This window comes from Toxotes jaculatrix, chromosome 7 (genome assembly GCF_017976425.1).
Source record: "Toxotes jaculatrix isolate fToxJac2 chromosome 7, fToxJac2.pri, whole genome shotgun sequence".
NCBI lineage: Eukaryota > Metazoa > Chordata > Actinopteri > Toxotidae > Toxotes > Toxotes jaculatrix.
The window spans coordinates 7752895-7778845 of NC_054400.1; the positions used below are offsets into that span (position 1 = coordinate 7752895).

The 25951-nt window shown below is 42.5% G+C and overlaps 1 protein-coding gene across 5 annotated transcripts in view; it reads right to left on the bottom strand.

Moving 5' to 3' along the window:
- Positions 1–97: 97 nt before the first annotated feature.
- LOC121185105 (rho guanine nucleotide exchange factor 28-like) overlaps positions 98–25951 on the bottom strand; it is a 33945-nt gene continuing 8091 nt past the window's right edge. Inside the window, exons 7-39 of one of the 5 annotated variants that reach the window (XM_041043104.1) lie at positions 25844–25919; positions 24465–24511; positions 23706–23778; positions 15891–16012; positions 15343–15716; positions 14290–14449; positions 13562–13673; positions 13260–13337; positions 12332–12374; positions 11229–11318; positions 10490–10613; positions 9541–9685; positions 9216–9271; positions 8345–8402; positions 7632–7761; positions 7247–7377; positions 6996–7136; positions 6570–6820; positions 6350–6475; positions 6126–6243; positions 5486–5740; positions 5316–5392; positions 5034–5212; positions 4813–4913; positions 4480–4671; positions 3717–3848; positions 3413–3546; positions 3271–3318; positions 2851–2955; positions 2563–2727; positions 1817–2068; positions 1319–1697; positions 98–1147 (exon numbers count right to left, since the gene is read on the bottom strand). In XM_041043104.1, the coding sequence (XP_040899038.1) occupies positions 960–1147; positions 1319–1697; positions 1817–2068; positions 2563–2727; positions 2851–2955; positions 3271–3318; positions 3413–3546; positions 3717–3848; positions 4480–4671; positions 4813–4913; positions 5034–5212; positions 5316–5392; positions 5486–5740; positions 6126–6243; positions 6350–6475; positions 6570–6820; positions 6996–7136; positions 7247–7377; positions 7632–7761; positions 8345–8402; positions 9216–9271; positions 9541–9685; positions 10490–10613; positions 11229–11318; positions 12332–12374; positions 13260–13337; positions 13562–13673; positions 14290–14449; positions 15343–15716; positions 15891–16012; positions 23706–23778; positions 24465–24511; positions 25844–25919 (4662 nt within the window). In that variant the 3' untranslated portion in view covers positions 98–959. Of the gene's footprint in view, positions 1148–1318; positions 1698–1816; positions 2069–2562; positions 2728–2850; positions 2956–3270; positions 3319–3412; positions 3547–3716; positions 3849–4479; positions 4672–4812; positions 4914–5033; positions 5213–5315; positions 5393–5485; positions 5741–6125; positions 6244–6349; positions 6476–6569; positions 6821–6995; positions 7137–7246; positions 7378–7631; positions 7762–8344; positions 8403–9215; positions 9272–9540; positions 9686–10489; positions 10614–11228; positions 11319–12331; positions 12375–13259; positions 13338–13561; positions 13674–14289; positions 14450–15342; positions 15717–15890; positions 16013–20158; positions 20370–23705; positions 23779–24464; positions 24512–25843; positions 25920–25951 lie in introns of those variants that run through there. The other 4 variants (XM_041043101.1, XM_041043100.1, XM_041043102.1 and 1 more) reach the window with 4 other exon arrangements.

Consider the following 25951-nt stretch of genomic DNA (forward strand, 5'->3'; position numbering starts at 1 on the left):
TATGTTCCTGTTCCGTGTTTCACATAAGGCAAAACACACCGAAAAACTGATTTTTGCCACAATAGCTTTATAAACAACACAATATTACAATGGCACATCACAATTCTGATTACATAGATTACAAGAGAACACATATCAATCAAATAATTATTAATGTTGACAGTGCATTAAGCAATACATACAATACTTACAATAAATTATCAGAAAAGGAGATTAACAGAAAAAAAATACAGCTATTCTTTACAGAAATTAATTACAGTAACAGCAAGATTTTTGGCACTTAAGTGAGAAAAACAAAGTTCCTCTTTGAACATAGTGTGCATAGGTAGCCTTTCAATATAATAAACTATATATATATATAATATTTATACAATAATGTCAGTGTATTTATATGTCTTTTAGATGATCACCATCCCTCATAAATATAATTAAAGATAACATGGAGAAATAATATCACTTTATACATAGTTTGGGGAAGGACTTAATTTGCTTCTCAAATATTTCCATGATCTTTTAAGTGCTCACAGGAAAATAACATTAATAATAATAATCCAGATTTTCTGGTGCTTTGGGTCCCAGTGTTTGTAGCACAAAGGTACCTCAGCATTTCCAGCAGATACTAAAAATAACTATAGTAGAAGTAACAACATGGTAGAAGTAAAAATATAAAGGCTGAATTACAAAGAAGGCACAAAGGTCACGGGAAAGGATGACTAATGGTTGACATACACTGATAAAGGCACAAGAACCACATCTGTGGTTCTTCTTCTTCTCTCCTCTTCTTCCCTGCAACTATTCCCTTATTTGACTATACAGGTATTTAAAAATGAAATTATATGCATCACGTGTAGATGGATGCAAATGCACACATTCACAAACACATATAAGCAACAGATATATTATTGTCGGTCCAGTTATATATCAGGCAGCTTGCGTTGACTGTGTCTCTCGAATGATTCTCAGAGATAAACAATGTTCTCCTCAGCTCCCTCCTCGCCATTCTGTCCTTCAAGAGAGAGGTAAGCCTGAGGGGGTAGGAGTGGGGTAAGAGAGGGAGAGGAAGAGAAGTCCTCATAATGTCCGTGACCTGTGACCTCTGACCTCCAGGGACCCAGGGATCGCCTGTCCAATGGTGGACTGAAGTCTGCTGGAGGGGGAACAACAGAGACTCTTAAGACAAAGATCATGTTTTGGAGGAAAGATGAAAGACACATGAAAGTAACTTAATGTTTGTTTTCTCCCATGTAGGACACAGAATCCATTTCACAGTAGGCTTCCAACAATCCTGTATGATTATATGTATAGCAAGTGCTCTTACTGTTGTTGGTCCTCTGTGACTGTGCAGTGACCCTGCTGCTGAATGGGTGGACAGAGTCATTCAGAGGCCGAGGACAGCCGTGATTGTTACTGTAGTTTGGGTACGTCAGACCATCTGGAGGCTGTTTGCTGTGTGCCTGGCTCAGTAGGGTGTTGAGGCTGTTGTAGAGGCTGGGGCTGAGGCCGAGGTTAGCCGTGTAGCTGGAGCCATGCAGGGGGCCATCATGGTTCTTCCTCGACGTGGAGAGCAGACACTGGTGCTGGTTGTTGTTGGTGGGCTGGTGGGGGTGTTTATGCTGGAGGGAGGTGAGCAAAGCCGCCTCATTTTCGTACACTGAAATGCTACCATCCAGGCTGCCTGAGCGGCTGTGACTGGACACCTGAGTCATTGAAACACCAAAAAAGCAGTGGGATTATGGTTTGCTCAGTAGTGTTCAGTGTTCTTTTTTCATTCTTGCTACCTTCACCTTCCTGTCTCTCTGCCTCCTCCCTCTCATACCTTGTATCCATCCAGTGGTATTGTAACTGGCAGGCTGCTCTGGCGGTTGTGTCTCCAGCTCTGGAGAAGCCTCTGCTGGGCATCAATCTTCTCCTTCTCCCTCTCCACTATCCGCTGGCCCTCTCTCAGTCTGTCCAGATTTTGCTGGTACTCCAGCAGTTGGGCCTCCAGCTCGTCACGCTCACTGCGCAGACGCTCAGCCTCCAAGAGGCACTGCTGCTCTCGCTGCTCCAGCACACTCTCCTGCTCACTCTGTAAACACACAAGGCATATGCACCTCAGAAAGTGACTGCATTTTTGCATTCATCAGAATATGTTGTAAATGCAAGTCAGTAGTAAATCTTATGTACAGGCATTAACTCTCAACTGAGGAGGAAAAAGGAAGTGAGAATACTTGACAAGATAACACTTAAATTTCACAGCACATTATGTGCTGATGATGTCTACTGCTATCTAAAAATATCTGATGAGGGTGGGGTGAATTGGGTGATTATAATTGGATTATTTAGTCAAGGGTACAGAATATCCACTGGAGGTGCCTTTTATTTGACAGCTTTGATTTGTGAGTGTTATGATCAGAAATGGGCACAGATGTAAGATATGGGTGAGGCCTAAGCGTGCACAGTGCCAACCACAACATATTTTTGTGTAGCACAAATAGACCATGGAATGACAACAGAGAAAGACAGGAAAAACAAGTGACATATGGGAGTGCATTTAAGTCAGAGCATCAGCACCAGGCTCACCTGTTGTCTCTCTCTCACCAGACACTCCTTGTCCCAGCGCTGCTGCTCCTGTTTCAGCTTCGAATAGAGTTTCTGCACCTCATCCACCTCTTCTTTCTTCCTCTCAAAACTCTTCTTTTCTAATTCTTCTTTCTTCTTATCAATACTTCTCTGCTTCTCCTGCTCCTGTACAAAAACAAAAACTGGCTCAACCCTTCTGCCATAATTAAAAAAAAAAGAAAGCCAACTGAATTCTAGTCGACATTCCTGAAAATATTTATTTTAAGATGATGATCAAGTGACTGATACCAGACTAGTTTGGAGTGAAGAGAGGGTTCGGAGCTGAGGTTTTTCTCCATCCTGGAGAAGGAGTTTCTGGACTTCATAGCAGCTGTCCTGGAGGGTAACAGCAGCCTGCAAACAGAAAGAATCACCTGATCACACTGAAGCTACTACCTATAATATAAAAATGGCCATTTTAAGGCTGGAAATCTGAAACAGAAGCATCTTTTCAAATCTGAATCCAGTTTACTGAATCCCTATCCCTTCAATATCATATCTGTTTACGTTTAGATTCAGGTTAGATGAAGGAAGATTTAAACTATTTTACAACAAGTTTTGATGGTTAAAATGCCATCTTTAGAATTCATTTACATCCACTGTACCTTTCAATCCAGATATTAACTCATTCAGTGAGCCACAAATGCTGACACTTGTGTCTTTCCTCACCTGCAGACTATAGAGAAGCTGAGTCAGGTTCTGGACGCTCTCTGTCACCTACAGAACAATGTGTTAATCCAGGGGAACAGTAATGTATACTTATCCATTAACAAATATTGGTCATGGGGAAGTACAGTTATAGTGGTTGAACCTTTAACAGTGTCCCTTTGGTGTCTCCTCTTCTCAGCTCGACAGCAGAGCTCCACAATGCGCTATCCAGCCCTGTCAGCTCTGTGTCTGATCCAAGAGAGGTAGAGCTCATACTAAGCGTGCTGAGATAATCTGCTGTAGGAACATAGAAAGGAGAGGGAACATGGTAAACAGCACAGCCTGTACATTAGGCAGTGTCGTTCACCCACATCAGCAAAGGTCAAGTATTATGTGAGCAGCAACGCCAACTAAAGGAGAAACATACAAAATGACATTCAGAATTACAGTGTATATCTGCAGCTCACGTTCAGAGGGAGACTCCTGGATGCTGCTGCCATGACTGTTGTAGCTGCAGCACTCTGGTCCTCGGACAGGAGAGCTCTGACTTTGTACAGAAAGGCCATCATGAACCTGAAGAATGGTGATCAGGTTCTCTGCTGCAAAAGGAGCAAATTTCTGTCAAAATTCACGATTTTCCAAATGGCAACCATGACAACAAAAACCTACCCGATACCATATCATCTTTAAAAAACAATTCACTTCCAACTTTAAGTTGTTTCATACAATACTGTATCCAGGCTACATTTTTTCATATTGAATGATAGTTACTCTGCAGAGTAACTTTACTTAAGGTTTTAAAACTAATACACATTTCTAATTAAAACAGCTGCACAGTTGTGAAAAGAGGTCAGCCTAATCAGCCACAATAAGTGAAAACACCTGTGCGGGTGTACCATGGCTGTGCACTAGGGGCTTTAGGAAAGTGGTGTAATTTGTTTAAAATTATACAAAATGTGTTCAAGTGTGAGCCACTCTTTCAGCAAGGGGTCAGCACTGTGTATAAAACACTATAGTATTAGACAGTATTTGATGGTGTTTCTCATATATAGAAATCAATATGGCTTTGCTCCCAACCAAAAGATTACTATTTCAAAGAAGTCTGTGTGGAGATGCAGATGAAACTAAAAACTCTGGTAGAACAGTGCACTCATGTTCATTTTTTAAGTAGGTTAGTCACAAGTCATTAGCCGTAATTAGGCTTGTGTGCACACACAGCAGTGTTCTCACCTTCTGTGAGTGCTGCTGTGAGCAGTGAGGAGGCCTGTCGTGGCAACTCACTGTCCCTGTCTGGTTGTACCAGCAGATGGCGACGTGGTACCACTTCTGGTGAGCGGAGGGTTAACTCAGTAAGCTCAGCATACAGCTGTAACTTTTCCTCCAGGCTGTTGCAGATACGCTGATCCTGACCCAACAGTGTCTCTGCATAAAACACACACTACAATTCAAGTCTTTTTGTTGTTTGCAAAACGATTTCTCATTTTTCATAACTTCAGAAGCCATCCACAATATCAACCACTGGTAACAGATAAGATGTATGCAGGCACACAAATATTTTCTTACCTTGGAACTTGCTGATCTTCTGAACCCTTGCTTCTGCAGCTCTCCTGACCTCCTCTGTCTCAGCACTCCGCTGCTCCTCCTCCTCCTCTTCTTCAGGACAACTGCCAGGTAGACCAGTATGTCAGATAATGAGTAACACACATACACTCACACACTCTGACCAGGCACACACACAGGCACACAGATTCTAAGTGGGAAAAACACTGCAGACATCCACACACCTCTCTACAGCTTGTCGTATGTGTCTCATCCACGCATTCCTCTCCTCTCTGGTGGTGGTGTGAACTTCATACATCTCTGGTCCCACTGAGGAGGCAGAGATAAGGAACATCCCTCTCTCCTCATTGGCTACTTCTCTAACGATGAGCTTCTGCAGAGGGATTACTGGAGGCTTCTGGTCCTGAAACAGTGGATAAAGCCCATTAAAATGGGTTTAAAGGAAATGGATGGACAGCGGGCTAAGAAGTGTCTTATTTCAAAGCATCGTTTGGGCTGCGTCTTACCACCGCTGCAAATATGAAGCGCTGGTCTTTCTCTTGTAGGAACACCAGAACATCTGTGAGCAGGAGCGCCAAAGTATCTGAAAACAGGAGTAGAAATATATGTAGGTATTGGTTTTCTTAAACCTCAAAACATCTCGTGTTCATCCTGTGACAGGTGATGTCATACATACCTTTTAGACGTCCTGTGGCAGTCTTCCAGTAGACCAGCCCTTTATGCTGCAGATCCCTGTGTTTGCTGTGCAGATCCTGTTTGCGAAACACCTTGCCGTTCTTTAGCTTGGCAAAGCTCTTGTTCTCCAGCCGGGCCAGCACTTCCTGCAGCTCCTGACACCTCTCGTACTTACTCACAGTCAGGTCCACTGCAGCGATGACGTCGCGGATCTGAACCAGGGCACTTGACAAGTCAGCGTGTTCTTGACCTCCCTCTGTGGGAGAGTCAACATTACAAAACACAGATTTTCAGTTACTGCACTCAAAGTAAAAATTAAAAAACGTTCAGACATATATTCCACACAAAGCACAGCTACACAAAGAGAAGTGTTTAGCACGTCAGCTCTCTGCTTACATAGAGACTTTATATAGATGGGCCTTCTTTATCCGCTAACTACTAAGTGGCACAAGTCATGAAAGGCAAATATTATTCTCAAACAGACTATTTAAAAACCGCGACATCATCTAGTATTAAAAAAAGAAAAATGCAATTAAAATACCCTTAAAATACCCTTGTCTTGTCATTTTGTTGAACATGAAAAAAGCTTAAGCGTTGAATGTGTTTACAGTTTCATGTAGGACAATGTAGAGCTCACTTACCCTGAGTGTACAGTAATATCCTCTCCAGCAGCACTGGATACTTGGTGATGCGCTGAGTGACCAGCAGGATAAATTCTGGTACCTCTCTCCGCCTGACCAGAGAGTTATTGCTCTGTTGCTGTGAACAGAGTTAAAAAAATTAAAATGAGAACATCAGCTTCTCTATCAGGACATTTTCCTGTAAAACCATAATTTTTAAAAGCACAAGAGGTCAGGGAGCTTACTTTAACAAAGTTTTGGAGTTTCTTGTTCTGTTGCTGTAGCTCTTTGAAGACACTGACGGCCTCGGTGTGGTGACTGCAGAACTCACCATACACCTGCTTCATCTTCTCAGCATTATCATCTGAGAACTTATGGAGAGAGAGAGAGAGAGAGAGAGCCTATCAGACACTGAGCATAGACATTTACCTGTGTGTTTATATGCATGAATTAATCTTCATCAACCTGCTGAAGCAGTATGTCTCCAATCTGCTGGATGAGATAATTTCGGGGGTTGTCAGGTTGGGTTGCAGACTGTCGCCGTTCCTGCAGCGCTCCAAAGAGGTTCCTGTGGAAGAGCAGCAAGGGATCCAAGCACGGGAAGATCCGGGCCACGCAGTCCCAGTCCAGCTGCAGCTCCTCCAACATGCCTCTCCTAAACACCTCTGACATGACTGTCAGCGTTTGGATGTGGTGCAGCTCTGTCTGCATCAGCTCTGTATGGGCACAGTGAAAGTGGATTATGGGCACTGAAACATCTGGTGGAAATGTGTGTTTATGTTTACAAGTACAGATGAGATGTTTAGTTGGGCAAAGGTTTCTGACAGGCTGAAAATGAACCTCCGGGGACAATTGGCTTATTAAGAGAGAAAGAAAAAAAAATCTTCTCACCATAAATAACATCCTGTCGTTTGATGGTGTGCCTGTCGTGTTGTCTGCAGAACTTGGGACTGACCGCCAAACTCCACGACTCTGCATCAAGTCCCAGCAGGTCAGCTGACAGGTCGCTCAGTAGAGGAGCATCTACAGAATCTGTGGGAGCAAAAATAATGAACGTCTTAATTATGAATCCCTGTTCCCTCTACAGTAGTTCTCAATGTGATGCTTGAGAAATTTAAATTCGGCAAGTTTCTCTTCCTCACCCTGTGTAACGATTGGTGGGTCGGTGGATGGCGGAGTGGTTGTGACCGGTGTTCCCTCATCAGACAATAAGCTGTTAGTGCAAGATGTCGCACTGCACTCTCCATCCACCCCTGCTGAGTCACTCAGCCGTCTGTAGAGAAACAACTCAAGTTGGAACTAAGCATGAAACATTTTGACAAAAACAAAGAGAGTGTTTTCATGTGGGTGGATGATTGAAACCAAGGGTTTCTTTGTTTAGATATTCTGAAACAGATTCCAGATTCATAGGCTCAAGTCAGACTGAAAATAGACTCTTTTGTAGTAGTGGTCATATTCAAAATTTAACAAATCCAAGTGCTGCTTTGATGTTTTGGTGAAACCATAGTGTAAATGCTGCCATCCTACCTGCTGTCTATAGAGATGGAGAGGCTTTTGGTGAGAGGGGCGACTGTTTCTCTTTTCTCTTTGGTCATCGTTGGCAGTGAGGGGGAACAGGAAGAGGAAGGAGAAGCTGGGAAGTTGTCTTTGACAGAGTCTAAAGGTAAGATCAGATAGGAAGAACGATCAGTCACACCTTGGAGGCTTTCCCATTCTACAAATAAATACTTCAAAACTCAGTTTAGTGTTCAGATGTTTTGTTTATATCTATGTTGTCACTGAATGTAACATTAACCGGGTTATAAAGCTGTGAGGAGGTCTGCATGTTATTTTTCATTGTTTAACTAGGCATGAAGCCTACAGTTATGACAATATGTTTTGGTAATTGAAACTGTGTTTGTCCCTGACACATTTGTCAGACATCAAAACAGTGACGATGGTTCAAATTAAGAAATAAATTGATCCTTTCAACGAGGGAGAAACACTCAACCTCAGTGTTCATGGACAAACACACGCGTAAACACAATCCAGGCTAGATCCCCTGCTGAGATAGATTAAAATTTAACTTTGTTTTACCAGGGAGAGAACAACAGGGAAGAGGGGAGAGTCGGGGGTGAGGAGAAATGGCTTACTTAGTGCACTACAGGAGAAACAAGGGAGGACAGGTGAAAACCTAATGAATCAAAGACCAAGGGAGGACACTAGGGGAGAGGGGGGACACATTGTTATTTCTGACTCACTCTGTGGGAGAGACATGGTCTTGCTTTTCATCAGCAATACATTCCTCTCCGGCAGCTTCTGGGGAAAGACATAATCATATTAACATCAACAGTTGTAAATCATAATGTCTGTTTAAAATATCACGTTGTTGTGGTTGGAAAACAATAAATTCAATATTGGCATCAATTTATGCACAACCAAAACCATTAAAGAGACCCCCCCTTAGATACTCTTATTGTGTTTTTCAAAACATTCCAGGAGTTCCTTTGTCTTCAAGTGTTGGAATTTACTCATCCTGATATGCCCACCTCCTCTCAGCCTGCCTCTACTTCAGTAACTAATTTATATATTTGCTTTGGCATTTTGCCTTGTGACAGGAAACACGGGGAGAGACAGAGGGAATGACCTGCAACAAATTTGAACTGGTGATGTTGTTGCCACACAGCACGCGTCTCAGACCACTGGACATGGTCAGTGGACAGGTACAGATTTCTAACAATTCCAAAGAAGGATATTTGACAACCCTAAGAGACCATATGTGAACTTTCTGGATTTAGAGCACTGGGCAGAGACTTTGATTAAGAAGAGTAACGGCTGTAGCACAGTAACAACATGAGAGTGACAGATTTTCCAATCAGAATGTGTTTAAAATAAAGAATGTTCAAAAAGCAAAAAAAGTCTCCAAGTCTCCAAGCTCAAACTGGGATTACCAAATGTCATCATTGGTTATTTTACTTACCTGACAAATCTTTTTCAGAGCCACAGAAGACATTACAGAGTGTTGCTAACTGTGACAAGTTAACTTGATGTATTTGTCTAAAATTGGTGTAATGTCCGTCTTTACTGTTTTTTAATGTGAAATCAAACGAGGTGCATGATGTTGTTGGTTACCTTTCCACAGGCTGCAACAGATTCTCGACAGTTTCTATGGACATTCACGAAACAGTCTGCAGACAAAGGCAAATCCCTGTTAATTTCATCAGTTATATGATAATAAACATAATTACCACATCTCTGGATTCAGTGTCAAGATGGCTGTTAAACTGCTATGCTCCTCACGATCAGTGCTGAATTTGTGGGAGGAAGAAATCTGACTTCATGCCTTCTACTAAACAAAACATTAAGGCAGCACGTGCGAAGAGATTTACACATACCCTAAACAGTTCAGCCACCACAGGACATAAAACAACAAGAGTAATGACAGTGTAATACTCACTGGAGCACTGCAACAGCTCCTTCCCAGAAACAGACTTATCACAGGCCACACAGAGAGTGGGACCAGATGGAGACACAGGAGCAAACTGGTGTCCATTAGCGGCTCCTGACTTCTCCTTTCCCTCCTTCACCTCTTTCCCCTTCACCTGAAATACAAGTGATCAATATTGCAATTTTACCCATTAAGCTGACATTTACTGCAGTTACTGCCACGATATCATGTGAACCACCAAAGTAGAAATAACACCACTCTGCTGCAGGCAGAAAGAGGCATATAGCGGTCATCATCTTGCTGAAACACACCTGTTAAAGTGGAGTTAGTTGAGATAAAGGGGCCTCTGAGTGACCGTTTCTGTTTACTTTGTTAAGGTCTATGGGGATGGCTGCTGTTGTGGTGCTTAATCCTTAGGGGGGGCATTAGGAGGATTCCTCTGTGTATGTGTGTGATAGTACAATGTTTATTTTCTTATCAAACTTTACAAGGAAGTCTAAGAGTGTATGTTTGTTTTTTGACTGTTCGTGTACATCGTGTGTCTGTACATACATGGAAGCACGTTCCTGAACACATGCACACATGTTTATAGGACTGAGAGTATAATATGGAATGTGTTTTTGGTTCCTCACGCTGTGTGGAGGGGGTCTATGTATTATGTAAGAGGATATTATTCTCTGTGTCCCGTTGCTAAGACCTGAGGAGAGGGAATTTTCTCCCTTGCCAAATAAAGGCACACTGAACATACAATGGCTCCACAGCACAGGAATTCTGACCTGGCTTGTCTAAGAGATGGTAAACCTTTTACTGCACTACTTCGGGAGGCATTCCAGCCCTGAGTTTCTGTTTTAGTTCAACTATAGGGATTTTTCAATCACGTTTTGAACACATGTAGGTGAAGGCTTAGCTAGCAGGAATCATATTTTCCACAGGAGCAAAGACTACTGTGTCGCCTCACCTTGGTCTTGTTGCGAGTGCTGGACATCCTGCTCTTGAGGAAGCTGAAAGTCCGGCTGACTTTGTACTTCTCTGACTCAACCTTAGACGGGATTATGTATTTATCCCACTCCTCATCCTCGATCCTGTTTCAGGGAGAACATTTTAGTCAGCAGTCATCACAACTCCTCACATCATTTTGGCCTGTGGAAGACTGCAGCATTCAAACCCAACATGCACACTTTTTTATGAAACAAATCATTATTTCAGTACTTTTTATATAATAGGAACAGACGAATAATCAGGTACACTGGTGTCATGCTGAAATGAAAGAATGTCCAGACAGTCTTCCAGGACCCCTGGTCTACAGATTATTACTCTTAACAACATGCTTGGCATGCTTGGAAGTCACTATGGACTCTAGTGGATTCTATTTATAGTATGACCTTGGCAAGATGCAATTTATAATGTGTCAACTGTTTATAGCTACTTATGCTAGTCACATCAGACATTCTAGGTGAAGGCAACAAAGAGAGAAGGTACAAGACAAGAGAAATACATGCAACATCACATCAAACCTATACTGAGGCATGGCATTAAAAGTGTTAATATGATTTATTACTGAGGATTCATTTATGACCAAACACATCTGAAAAGAATCCATGTGGTTCATGAATGAGTCAGAGAATGGTTTTATGACGGGGTTAGAATGAGTTAAGCCACGCATGCATGGCTGTGAGGTTGTTTTGGTGAAAACATACTCTTTGAGGAACTCTGTGAGGGTGAGGTGTTGGAGTGATGCGCTGCTCTCCTCCTCTGCTGACTGGGCCCGCTTACGGAAACCCAAAACCCTGCATGGATATAACACACCTCAGACCAGGTTGTTGTTTTTCACCTCATCATGAGACTCAAATGTTACTAACAAGTTTAGAGACTACAAGTCATTTGGGGACGTAATAAAAAGTGCAAGAAAAAGTTATATGACAACAGGTTTTACCTGTGGATAGTCACATGGTTGTTTGTGCGACATACTGTTTTAGTAAACCATATAACCTATTAGCAAAAGCGTAAGGAAAAGGCAACATCCCCATTTTGTTAACACTAGATGGCTTGAGATATTGTGAGGAACAAAAATGGATGGTGAGTCCAATTAGTCTGGTATTGTGAATATTGTAGTATTAATATGATCTGTCCTAATACAATATGATATAATAATTTAATCATCTAATATGATCTAATCTAACTGTCTAACATGATCTTCTACGATGTTTCCACTGTTAGCAGGGCATGGTTATTAGCAAACAAAATGCATTAACGCAAGATAAATTTATGAGACAGTGAAATGAAATAAACTATAAAATGAATATGGATTATGGCAGTTATGAAATACAAACAACATAAGCACAATTTGTCACATGGTAGGATGGAAAAGCAAATGTTGTCAGTACATCTGTTAAAATCTATATCCAAAATACATACTAGAATATGTACATCCTACAAATTCAGTATCATTAATGTGGTACAGAAACAAGCTAGATGTGTCTGAGGTTTGACGTCCAGGAAAGTCCAGAGTACTGCTGTTTACTCAGGGCTTTTTTTTTAGGTTGCAATCAGAGTGAATTCTGGCCGTGGCCTTGCAACAGGAAGTATGTCATATCCTGCACACTCAGACCTCAACCACAGGTTTAAAATGGAGATACACGTATACACACACAAATGCACACATACACATGTGCAGGCTCATTTGAGCCAATCTCTAACCACTGGTCAACACCGATGCCTAAAAAAGGAGGAACATCTGAGGAAGACCCTGCACAGTCGAGCGGATCTTGTGTGAGCTCATGAGATGACACACTGATTTTACCTCTTTTCTCTGGGCGTCTCTGTCAGGCTGAAGGCTCTCTGCTCTGTAACGTAGAGGAACAAGGACAGGCAAATGAGTAAGCCAGAAGATTCTAGGTTAATCAGCTAAGGGGGTTAAAAACCATCACCCTAAATCAGATTTGAGTTAGAAGCAAATACAAGAATCCTTGAAACAGTCTGCATCCAGTAAACCCCTACAGAGAAAGAACAAACACAGCAAACCAGTTTTGCCTTGAAAAACCAGATGACAGTAAAGATGGAAAAACAGAAAAAACAAGAGGGAAACAAAACACGTACCCAAATGGAAGCAAAAAGAAACCTCAGAGTAGAAACAACTCTTTCAGATGATGTGTAAGAGTTATGTAGACAACGTTTTCCAAAGCCACAGGATATCAAAATCATATAGATTCAGACCTCTACTTGACAGTCATTACATAGATTTAAAAAAAGAGTATTAAACACAATAACACGGATGACTATTGTTTTATTACTAAGAAACAAGTCTTGGCATCAAGCTTTGGAGAAAGTCTGCTTTTGATCATCCAGCACTTCAAAATAATGATGAATAGGTTCTTTACTGAGACAGTGGTTTATGCATTGCACATTTCGAGGGCCACAGTCACCACAGATACAGAGCTGCACAATTTGGACAACAACGAGAAACATCATTGTTTTGCAAAATTGTGTGATCAAAATATCTGAATCATTTTACACCGGAATGTGCAGAAAAATGATTTGATTTCTCACTACATCAAGATTAATTTAACTGTTTTACTCCATTTTATAAATATACTTGTAAATTACATTACATACAATTTTAAGTATACAAACCTGCCTTTTAATTGTGCAGCTCTTGATAATTATCAGAAAGAGCAAGAAGACATAGTGAAATGCATTCACCAACCAACCCGCAGCATTCTTGTACTTACTAACTTGGTTGAGACGAGAGAGGGATTTAGAGAGAGATAAAGCTTGAAGTAGAGAACGACCGCTGCTGCTGAATGCACCTACACGGGATAAAGCACGACCTTAATGCTGCACACTCGCTCATACACATGAGTAGTGGTGTCGCATAAAAGCTGACTGTAAACACACATATACTTTATAGAGGATCAGTTGATTTATGACACCTGTCTGGTCTTTCACATGTTAGACATGTGGCACATGTGTCCATTCAGCTGGCTCCTGGGAAAAGAAAGGTCACAGTGCAGAGGGGTCAAAGTTCACTCACCTTCTGCCAGGTCAGTGATGGCTGCGTCTCGGTTTAGCAGTGGCCGTGAAGGCTTGGCTTTGGGGGAGGAGCAGGAGTAGGAGCGCAGGCGAACCTCGACTTCCTCTGGGTTCTGGGTGAGAAAACAAATCAGAAGGAACAGATCGGGTTGAGCAGTAAGCAGAAGTTCACGGGTTCAATCCTCTGAACGGGAAACTTGGAGAGCAGCAGAATGCTGCGGGGCTGACAGATTAATATATCTGACTTTTTGTTCAAATTGTTGAGCTGCTGACAGTCTGGGCTTATCAACTGATGTTTGTCTGCAAGGAAGACTGTGTCTGTTATAGTAGTTTGCATTGACTGTGTCTTTAGTGTTTTATTGTGACTGTAAACTGACAGTAAAATGTGATTAAAATTAAATCATAAAGGTATGATACATCATGCCTGTTCAGCACATCGTGTCACAGTGGAAACACATAGGTGGCCTGCTCATCTGATCTGTCAACAGAAGATTTAAGTCAAACTGCTGTACTGTGTGACTCTCAAGCAGTTTCATGAGTTTGCAGAAGTAGGCAATCAGTAAAAATAATCAAAAACTTTTTAATCTCCTGTCTAGAAGGCAATATAGTCGTAAAGACTGTTTTAATTTACTGTTTGGATTCTGTCTCAGGCCACATGTGATTTCTAACGGCATGGAGAAAAACACTGCTGCTAAACATTTAAGTTATTAACATGTTTAATGGGTGTACCTTGGTGGTCTTCTGTGTGCTGTTGAAGTCTGGTGACGTGTCGAAAGAGTCCCTCTCCTCTCCCGAGCACGACCGCAGGATGGCCTGCTGCTTTAAAGATGAGCAGGGGTAGGAATGTCCCAGGATGTCCTCTTCCCCACTGTCACACTCAAGACTAGGACTATTTACACATATACACACACAAACACAGAAACAACCATATTCACATGCTTAGGTTATGATCTCACAGTCACAATGTTTGGTAATGGCTGTTGCTACTTCAGCCCTGACTAATTTAAATCTAAAAATTTAAAAGAACAATGTTGAAACCGTAAAAAGTCTTGGCATCACACATTACAATTTTAGACAAACAGACTGTGCCTGGCATTAAATAGCTCCAGGATCACTTTCAGTTTTGTTAAGATTGCAATCTTCACAATTAGCCCAGTTTGATCCCTCTAACCGATCCACAACTCATTCAGGGAAGCAGCAGTTTTAAATACTAAAGTCTTGCATGCTACAAGATAATGTGCTGACTCTGTGTCCATGATGACCTTCACAGTTTTGTAAAGATCACTGAAAAGTATCTTCCATGATCCTAAAAATCACCATTTACCATCATCATTACCACATAAAGGTTATAATCAGGCTTTAAACCCTGTGCTTCTGTCCCGGTACAGAAGATCCTGCAGCCCTGAAGAAACTGGAAGGAATGTTCAGCAACTTCAGCGCACAAACAGCTCAATTGTGTCCAGGCTTCCTGTGACTTTCCGCACCTTCACTGACTACAGTCACTGCACTAAACGTCAAAAAATGTTTTCGCTGAAATTCCAAACAGATGATACATGGCTGTCTTAGTGTGGGTTAGGCCTAGGAATGTTCATAATTCTTATCAACAAGATCACACTACAAGTTTCCAAGTTGGTGCAGAGGTTTCAAATACTGCTGTACAAAATCAAGGAATCAAGTTAGCACTTGTTCTCTCACTTTAAATAAAAAGGCAACCAGTTGTGAGAAAAACACTTTAAGTATCTTAGATTTTTAATTCAAGAATCAACAGCAATAATGTCCTACCTCAGGCCCCGGCTTGCCTCCGTCAAGCTGCATCCTCTGCGATTCAAGGCAGGAGAAGCTGGCAGACACTGTTGAGTCTGACGCCTCTGTGCTCCTTCGAACAAACGAAAGGCGGAAGCCAGGGGTGAGGAAGGAAAAGACGGGGAGTTAGCAAAGGGAGAGGGGCGAGGGGATGGCTCCCTGTGACTCTCCAGATTGGAGCCTTGGATTCCCCTGACCCCATTATGGGGTGAGGATGAGTGCTGGTTCTGCGAGCACTTTCCTGAGTCATGAGAAGTCATGGAGAAGGAGTCCCAGCACTGGCTGCCAACATGGGGCGCAGGGCTCACCTCCTCCTCCCCTGGAGAGCGGTATCTAATGTCAGCTTCATCCACCTGGAACAGAAAAGTGAGAAATTAAAGGCAATGAGAGGGAACAGACTGATTTTTGGCTCCTCTAATAAAACATTTTTACATCATATGAACCAAGCCTATTTTTGACTTAATGACTAAGCTATATAACTCAAAGCACATTATATATTTTTACTTACTCATTTCAGCCCAACTCACCTGGTCCACCAGCATGGCGTTGGCATACACTCTGTCTTTGCCATGTATCATCGCTGACAGTCTGGCGGCTGCAGCCAGAGTCGGGGATGAGGCCTGGCTCTCCTTTATGGACTGGCTTTTCTCTACAGAGACGGAGGGAGCCACAAAGAGAGACAGAGTGAGAGAGGGGATTTTTCAATATTACATTTGGTTTCCACAGCAACACCAAATAACTCCTCACAAACACAGGAAGTGACATAGACATCCTGGGCAGTTGCATATCATTGTTCTGGACTAAGAGTCTCTATATGAGAGTGTGTGTGTGTCTGTCTTGCACACACACGCAAATGGGTGTGCTTGCAGTGGTGAGTGGGCATCTGTAGGCATGTTTTTTTCCCCACCCTGCCGTCGATACAGCGGGTGAGTGGAAATAACTCCCGGTGAGCACACAGTAGCATTGACAGGAACCCTTTCAACACAGTAGAGTCACTGTGAGCTGTAGTCTGGTTTTGCTGTTAAACAGGAGAAAACACTCCTGCTCTCAAAACACACACAGCTCCCTTTGGGATGTTGCTCTCTACAAAACACAAGTTCTCTACAACACAATTTTCTTAGAAAGTATTTCAAGCCTGACGTTATTAACAACAGCACTCACTACAAGGAACCTTTGACGAGAAAGTTACGCAGCACAGTAAAGTATTGTTTAAGCTTATTTGTACAAAGTAGAGAAATGTAGCAAAATATGAAGAGTGAAACAAATTGTGGAAGTGACATAAACAAAAAAAAATTATAGGGAAGCACTTACTAAATTTTCAGCTCAAAATACAAACTGAATATGCACAGCACTGAATGAAACATTAAAAAACTCTAAATCTCAACTGTAAACCAACATGTATGAAAATTTGTAGCACAAATTTCAAACACAAACATTTCAAACACAACTGGGAACGCTCCATCTGCTGATGAAGAACATATGATATGATTGAAAGCGCCAAAACAGCTACTAAAAGGACCTTGACATGAGAATGCTTTGTCAGTGTCAACGCCAATGTCTTTCTGTCTCAACAAAGATTCATTTTTCACTAAATAATTGCTTGACATTTGTGCAAATCAATCAAGAAAGACACAATCCAGACCAACAACCAGTAGTAACAGTGAAGCCTCATTAGCTCAGTTACATTATTATATTCCTGACAAGTCTCACCTTACAAATGCCAAATCACGTCTGCAGTGAAAACATGTCTTTGCACCCAAACTCCTCAAGCAGCTAATAAAACAAGACTCAACAGTCTTCTTTAGAAACAGTTTATCCGTAGTTTCTAAGCTACGAGCACCTCAAAATAAGAGAGGTCCAGCATTTGTAACAGAGAATAAATCAGGCCAACAATTGGCTGTGCTTCCTGTAGGCTGTAAATCAGAGCGGCAGCAGGGAGTCAAGCAGACATTGATGAGGACACCAGATGACTCCTCTTCCATCCACATCAAATGTAAAGGAACAGATTCAAGCTCGACCACTGCTGGATATGCAGAGACCACTCCACATCAACCCTGAGCCTCCAAAGTTCTGAAGCTTCTCTCATAATGTATGATGATACCTCCCACAATTTAAATGTACTGAAAGTTACTACAGCCCGAGATCAGCAGAAAACTGTCTTATTAAAAAACATCTGGATCCTCTTCGTTCCAAAAGAAAACATTATTTTGTATTTGAACCTGAATCTAGATCCATAAAGTCAGGTGTGCACAAAGTTAGACCCTCTACTATGTTACGGAGGATTAGTTTTAGTTGAACATCAAATCCAGAGAGGGGGTCAGATCCTGAATGTGGGTCAAACTGCTGTTTGAAAGCAGATACTGTTTCATGTAAACCCACTTCAGGAACTTGACAGACAAGCCTAATAGTTCAAGTTCTGGGCCAGATCCAAAGCCACAGCTGGCCGCGACGGGCCCGATCCATTCACACACCTCTGACCCATAAACACCGCCTCAGTGAACATTACTGTCAGGCGCTGCGATCTGTGTTTAACATTAGTTAACGGGGAGAATAACAGAGAAGCAGGGAGTTCATATTACTAACGAGTTAAAGCCGCACAAAATCAATCTTTCTGCCAGAGAAGCCGCCTTTATCGCTGAGACAGAGAGTGCTGTCTGCAGGTTGCCATTTCAAAGAGAGTTTTAAGGCATGCAGAGCAGTGTGTGGGGTTATTAGTATAAGATTTTTGCTCACAGAAGGTATATTTGGAGTGATGTGATATTCAGAGCATGTCCCTGAGTGAGAGCCAACCCTATACAGTAGCAGTGCCTGGAGCAACAGAGGAGAGAAAAAGAGAGAGCTGGAGCTTTACAGAGATCCAGACAAAGACTGCAGTCACTGCCAGGTTTCCAGAACAGGCCAGTTAAACATAGAGAGTGACCCTTCAACCCATGCACACCCCTGGGAGAGAGGGATCGAGGAAGGCAGGATGGAAAGGGGGCAGGCAGAGCTGTCACAAGGGTTCTTTCTCAAGGTTCACTCTCTTTAGAAGCTGTATGGCAAAACAAAAAGTTTAAGATAAACAGAATCATGATTTTTAAGTCTGTAAACACCTAGGCTTGTTTATTATGAGTATGAAAGGATTATTTGTCCATGCTGTCCCTTCTTTTATGATGTAAGTCACGTTTTAAGCGCTGCTCTAAACAACTGTCACTTTGGTGAGAGCTGGGAGAAATTAGAAGCAGAGTAAAATAATAAGCTGAGTCTAAAAAAAGGAGAAAAATAATCACAAGAGAGGGTGTTCTTACCTTATAAAAGGAGAGAGGTAATTATTTTACTTCAGTGTTCATGGAAGGCCGGTTAAATCATTAAAACAATTGTCTACCAAAATCTACAAACCCGCTCTGAGTTATGACACCTGCGGTCAAACATCCTGGTCCAAGCATCACATTGTGTGTTCCCACTGTGTTTATATTTCAGTGTGTCACCCGGCCCAAGAGATCCAGGAAGAGGTAAACCCGGAGAGAACAGCGATCAGTCTTCAGAGAGAAGAAATAAACTTGTGGCACTGCACACCTGAAATCACATTTCACTTTGCAGGTGCATTGTTAAACTAAGGTTGTTTTACTTCAGATTTTGACTTCTAAAAATGCTTAAACTCACTTTAATATATGGGCAGTTTAAAAAGTTTACATAGTGCCGTTGTTTCTGCTCTTTAGCCGAATAGCACAGACAGGCAGTGTGCATAAAATTTGCCGATGTCAATCACAATTAAGAAGCAATAACATGGATAATCTTGCGGAGGTTTATGGTGAAAGATGAGGAAAAGACCACTGGAGTTGAGCCATGACACAGACATGGCAGTAACTTGATCTTGCTCTGTGTCTGTCTTTCTCTCTGTTTCTCTCTCTCGCTCTCTCTTCCCAGCACACACAGCCATTTGCACACAAGCAGTGAACTGTTTAACCATTCTGGTTTAATTTTGTACCATTTTAAGTATTTACTTTCGCTCTCCCATGACTAATGATGAAGCAACAAACTTGTATGCCAAGTTAAAGCACCAGGATTAACTTTATTTTGCTTGAGTTTCTGTGGCAAACACTGAACTTCAGCTCCAGTGACACTTCAGTGATGCCTAAACAAAAACTGATTAGGATTATGAACAGCAGGTGCCTGAGCCTAAATAATGTATCTGAAAGGACATATTAAGCATTGGGCCTACCTTTTGCCCTACATGGACACCAGAAGTCACATGAGGCCACTACTCCTCACCAAGGTTCATTCATGCAAACAACAGTGTGGCTTGAGGACTTCGAAAGCCCCAAGCCACTCAGTCAGCCTCGAGTGGACATCTGACATTCCCCAACATACTGTCAGATATCAGGTTACATCACTGGCAAACATGCAGTTATCTCACTCTGATTGAGTTGGTGCTGCAGTGGAGGCCTGTGAGTAAGAATGTGTCATGGGAACAGTCTAATTTTAACTTTATTGTTCCACAGTGAACGGTGAAACGTGTCTGCCAAGAGGGCAGTTTGCAGTAAAGCCTTCCATTTGCCATCTGTGACATGATGTAGCTAAAGAAGGCTGACGTGCGTGCCTACAGCCAGCAGCTTTCTCTCTGAAATTAATCCACATGCATGTAAAGTCTGTCAAACACTTCAGAAATTAACATGTGAAGAACACACGCTTCAAGGATATTTTTATCAGTGAAAAGTGACTCTGTCGGTATTTATGGCAACTCGAACAGCTACAACTGTCAATGTAACAGAACAGCAAGATAGATTTCCATGTCAATTAATTATTGCTCTGCTACCTTTTTTTCCTGTCTTCCTGCGCATCCTCATCTTGGGAAAAGAAGGCCAGGAGTAGTTGAAAGGAGAGTCTGAGTCGGAATCCATGATTTGCTGTCTTCAAGAAAATCTTCATCCAAACAGCTCACGGGGTTTGATGAATAAATGAGCAGTTCCTCAGTTTACATTCGTTTCCCCATGGCTGAACAGACTGCGGACTAGCTGCAGCCCTCGCTCTCCTTTTTCCAGAGCCCCGCTGTAGACACTCTGACACTTCAGGAGTGAGCCAGCATGTTCCCCTCCGTCTCCCCCAGCCACCCCTCCCCCTAAAATCCTCCCCTTCCCCCTTCACAACTCCGAAACAACTGTCCGACAGAGCCGGGACCGAACCCTGCCTTCTCCCTCTGCTCCTTTTCTTCGGTTTTCTTTCAGTCTCTATTCCGTTTTCTTGCCCTCCTGACTGCTCTTCTCAAATCTGTGCCACCCTCTGGGTCTCTAAGTCTTTTTCTATCTCAGTCACTCGACTACCACACACAGTACGGAGGGAGAGAGAGAGGGATCAACACAAGCTGACAAGAGCAGGGGGAGGATGGTATTGACAGCCGGAAAGAGTGAGTGAAGGAGGGAAAGAAACAGAGAGAGACAAAGTCAAACATAGGAGTGACTTCAGAACCTACAGTGAAGACAAACATGAGGGCAGACAGCTTAGCGGAGGTGAGTCTCAGACACGGGAGAAATCATTAACCCTGTGAGTTCATGATTGTCCCAGGCTGCAGAGCTCCACACTCCAAGATAAAAGCCACTCATTCCGAATATGTCCGATGCCACGTCTGAAGAGAGTTCGATCACTCCATTCCCTCTGTGTCTTTCTCTATATTTTAGCATGTCAAAGCCAAGCTGAGGGGGAAAGGGGTTTGGAGTGCAGGGTTGGGGGGCAGACTGCCAGGTCAGCAGCCTCACCATGGAGACAGCAGTGAGAGCCGCTGCTGTTTTCTTCTTCTGTGCCATTTTTTCCCATTTTCCTCCTCTTGCCAACTTGCACGAGTACAGTGCTCCATTTGCAGCAGCAAGAATAAAAGTAAGTTTGACTAGAGGTGGTAAAAGTGAGAGAATGGGATTGTGAAGGGGGTTTAAAAGACAAATCAGACAAAGGCACTCTGGAAAGAGGCCAAACATGGGTTTATAAATGCACATAAATGAAGGAATGTGATAAAAAAAGACAAAAAGGGGGGATGAGGAGGGTTTTGTAGGCAGAACATATGCAGGGGAGGGAAAAAGAGGTACACTGCAACTATAGAAAGTAGTTTCTGTGTGTGTGTGTGTGTGGGGGGGGGGGGGGGGGGGGGGGGGTGCATGGGAAGGGGTGGTGAAGGGTGTTGGCACTGTACTAGTGAACATTAATGCTGCCTTTGTGGGGTCTGTGTGAGGTTTAGTCCTTTTTTCCGTTCTCCAATTAGATCTCTCAGCTGGGGTCGGAGACTCTTGCTAGCGCTCCTGGTGCTGCGCTCATCGTCTGTTGTCACCACGCCAAACTATCCATATCATAAATCCCTTTCTCTTGCTCTCTTTTTTTACCCGCCATCTCACACACACACACACACACACACACACACACACACACACACACACACACACACACACACACACACACACACACACACACGCACACACACACACACACCATTTGCACACTCTTCACTCTCCTCTCCCTGGGGATCTCAACAAGCTGCTGGAAAACTGCATTCAGCAAAGCCCTGGCAACCCCCATTCAGCCACAAACACCCCCTTTTTTCACTTCCCCATACCCCTTGCCCCCTTCAGAGCGCTCTTCCCTACTGCATTCTCCCTCTCAAACACACAAGTGCACACACACACACAACAACCTCCTTCCTTTCTTCAGCTGTGGAAAGCAGAGCTCCTCAGGATGAAGTGGCCTTTGCTGTTTGTTCACTAAACTCACATTAAAATGCTGACCTGGGAGGATGGGACAAGGAGCACGGGTGCACAAGTCTGTGTGTGTGTGTCTCTATGTAGGTATTTGGGTGCAAGTGTGTGTTTTGGGTGGGGTATTTGAATATTGGGGGCATGAGGAGGACAGAGGTGGGGGAAAAGGGAGGGAGGAGGACGGATGGAAAATGAAAGAAAGACAGCCGTTTCTCTTAAAAATTCATAATTATTATGAATTATTATATTGTAAACCTTGTAAAAACCTGCTTTGGTAATACTGTATTTAATTACAGTCATGCTAGTGGAGTTGCAGTAATTTGAATTGGAAAGAGGAAAAAGCTGACATCAAGAAGACGGGGGGACATGACAGCTACATTCAAAATTCCTCATCTCTTGCTGAAGCTCTGGCTACAGAAGTTCTCTCTGTCTATTTAATGACGCATTGGCGCAAGAAAGCAGCCCCACTGCATGTGATAAAAACAGACTGGAGTCACAATATATGCTTCACTTCTTTGTTAAAAAAAAAACCTGCCGGTAACTCGTAATGCCCGACAGCTTTGGCATGTCTAATGAGGAAAGGGTCAAATAAGCACTGTAATCCCAGAAGAATGGTATGTATAAAACCTGAGTCATTTTCAGTCTGAGCTATTTTTCTAATTCAGACAATTCCTGCAACTTGAAGAAACTTGAAGGGAAACTTGAAGAAAACATATTCAAGTGACTAATGTTATTCGTCTGAACCACAAAAGGCCTTTGAGGGGATCGAGCAAGGTCACCGGCAGGCAGTCTACAATGACTACACAGAAAATGTGAAACTCCTCAACCAGCCAACACACACTAACACACACACTCACTAATACACATATGCACACAGACTACAAAATGGCCAGACCATATAGCACGGAAAACAACACCAGCCACAGGAAGTTAAGATTGCAGATGTCCAGTGCCAAGTGTTATAAAGCCCGAAGCCTCAGCTTGTAACCACAGCATTCTTACACTGAGGCATCAGTCTGCTCTGGAGCAATGCAAGCCAATTATTAACCCGCAGGATGTTCCCACTCTCAAATCCTTTCCTTCCCATCCAGAAGAAGATCAGAGTGAAGCCACCTTCAGTCACCTAGTTAACATTCATTTCTGTTCCTCCTCTCACTGCTGGCGGGAACAGAATGACTCAGGATTACCTACAGAAGTGTTCTCTACATGCTGTATTAAAAAGATGCCTTCCCAGTGCCGCAATCACTGTAAACACAGAGTGACAAGACTCGAAAAACTCCAGAGAGAGGGGGGCATGACAAGCCACGGGGCTGAAATGTGATCCTATAGTCCACGGGGATGGTAGACTGCCATAGTCAAGGATTAGAGCTGAGTTCCAAGTTCTGTTCAGGAAAGGAAATGTTTCCTGCAGTTGGTCTCATTTAATGATTGGAAGCTACTTGGATAACTTCCTATGAATATAACACCACCTAAAACAACAATGATCAGTTTCAGTCTGCACAAAACATGATCTACAGCTGAGGCACCACAAGCTCTAAAATTAAAACCATATCTATAAACGGGCTTCTGAGAAAGGAACCTTCCTTGGAAGGGACTTTAAAAAGACTTTAAAAATAAAATCTTTACCCGAGTCAGACTGTGATGGATCGTCCTCTTCGTCCTCCTCATTCAGGCAAAACATTAGTGGCTCCTCATAGTCCTGAGAGAAGAAACAGGGAACGTTTTGCCAAACAGGATGCATATTTCCAAACTCAGGCTTCATCAGGCTACAAGTTTAACACAAAAACTAAAAACCGTGTAGAACTAAGCATAAAAACACAAGTGTCTGGTGAGTTCCTAGGTGTGTGGCAGAGAAAGATTAATTAGCTAACCATCTGCATCACATAAAACAGGTCCTATTGGATAACCAGAATCATGTGCACACGCCACACCTCTCAAAAGGTGAAATACACACCTGACTGTGCACAAAGTTAGCTATTCAGCGGCGTGTGCAAGGTGCCAACTCCAACACCTTAACAATGAGAGTGAAACAATGTGGAGCATTGAGGGGCAGTCAGTGCCTTTTTCTAGCCATGACCGTCGTTTGCCACTGGCTGATGCAGATGTTCATGGAAACTGAAAGGAGCTTTGAGAGTTTTAACATCTGAAATTAGATATCCAGGATTTTTTTAAGTAACACCTGTTGTTGTAAAATGTAAAACAGCACAAAACTATTCCAGAATATTTTGGAAGGGCAGGTAACTTACGCTCATATCTGATTTATCTCAACAGATAAAGCCGTTAAAGCACAGGTTCTAGGGAGATTTACAACAGCAAAATATATTCTGGTCTATTCTGTGAATTATGTAGAGAAAATCCATTATTGTTCTTGCATCAAATACGCACATTTTCTTCCACAGCTGTGTTTCCTCCATTTATATTGGGATACAGTCCTGAAAAAAAGAGAAAACATATTCAAACCCAGTTATACAGCAGCCATTAAACTTCAAAAGAGACTCAAGTAAGCGCAGATGTTTGTCAGTTTTTAACGATACCATGTCAAGTCTTATTTTTGTTTTCTTTTCATAACCTGGGGGGATCTCTACCGTGTGGCCCTAATCTCCTTTCTTTTCATTTAACTACCATGTACATCCCAGATCAAAGGACACGGTGTATGATCGCTTACCAGAAACAAAGCACCGAAACACAGAAATTAGTGTTTGGGTGTTTTGATGTGCGGCCGGGGGTAACGTAAAAATATAAAGGCAGGAAATGTAGGAGAGCAAAGTGGTAGCAACCCATAAAGGATATATAGGTTGAGAGAGAAAGTCAGACACAAGAAAAAAAAAAGTAATGAGAGGAAGAGGATCAAAAGAAAGCATAAGCTGGGAAAGGAAAAGATGTCATGTACAGGAAAACACTAAACAACAGCCCCAATCTGACTAAGGTCTTTCTGTGCCTCAGCGTGATGCCATAAAACACATTCACAAGTCTGATATAATGATGCCAACTGGCTCAAATGTTGCTCTAAATTTCTAGAGAGCTAGAGAGACAGGGAGACTGATTTCATCCAGCTAACATGTATTTTTAGCCATGCTCGCAGTGTGGCTCGTGGTCTGTTTGTCTGTCAGCCCACCGCCTTAGTTCTGACTGAATATCCTAACAACTATTCGAATTGAGTGTCACAAAATTCTGTGCAGACATTGTGATGCCCAGAAGCTGAATCCTAATGACACTGTTGGTCCTCTGACTTGTCCTCTAGCACCACCAGCAGGTCAAGGTTTTCTCTTATCCAGTGAAATAACATCTAGAGCACTTGATGGAATGGCACAAAATGTTGCACAGACATTCATGATTACGAGACAATATATCCTAATACCTCCATATGAATGATGTGTATAACCTTGGTGAATCCATGACTTTTCATCTAGCTCCATCAGACTCAGCTGAACTTCGTATTTAGTGCTAATTAACAGATGTTTTCTGATAATTCTTGATCATTTTTTTGACAGTCAAATAATCATTCATTATCTATTAATCAACTATTCTGTCAACATTACTTAAACACACGGTGTGGTTGTTCTCTGGATTGTCTCAGAGTACAGTACCCCTAAAACCCCAGAGGAGGGCAGTCTTGTAGCCTGATAGTATCAAGCCTCATAAAACACCAGGACAAAAAATGGCAGGCCACTGCAACATGAAAGAGAAGAGTTAAGACTCGAAGGCTTAGTTTAACCAGGCCTCCCAAATCCCACAAAGCAGGCGGATTAGGAAGGGTATGATACCATTCTCTGCAGGATCATCCACTAGTTCTTCCTTCCCTAGGATGGTCTCCACTCGTTCCCTCCTCAGTGCTTTGATCTGAAGGAGGACAGGTATTGTTTTAAATCGGA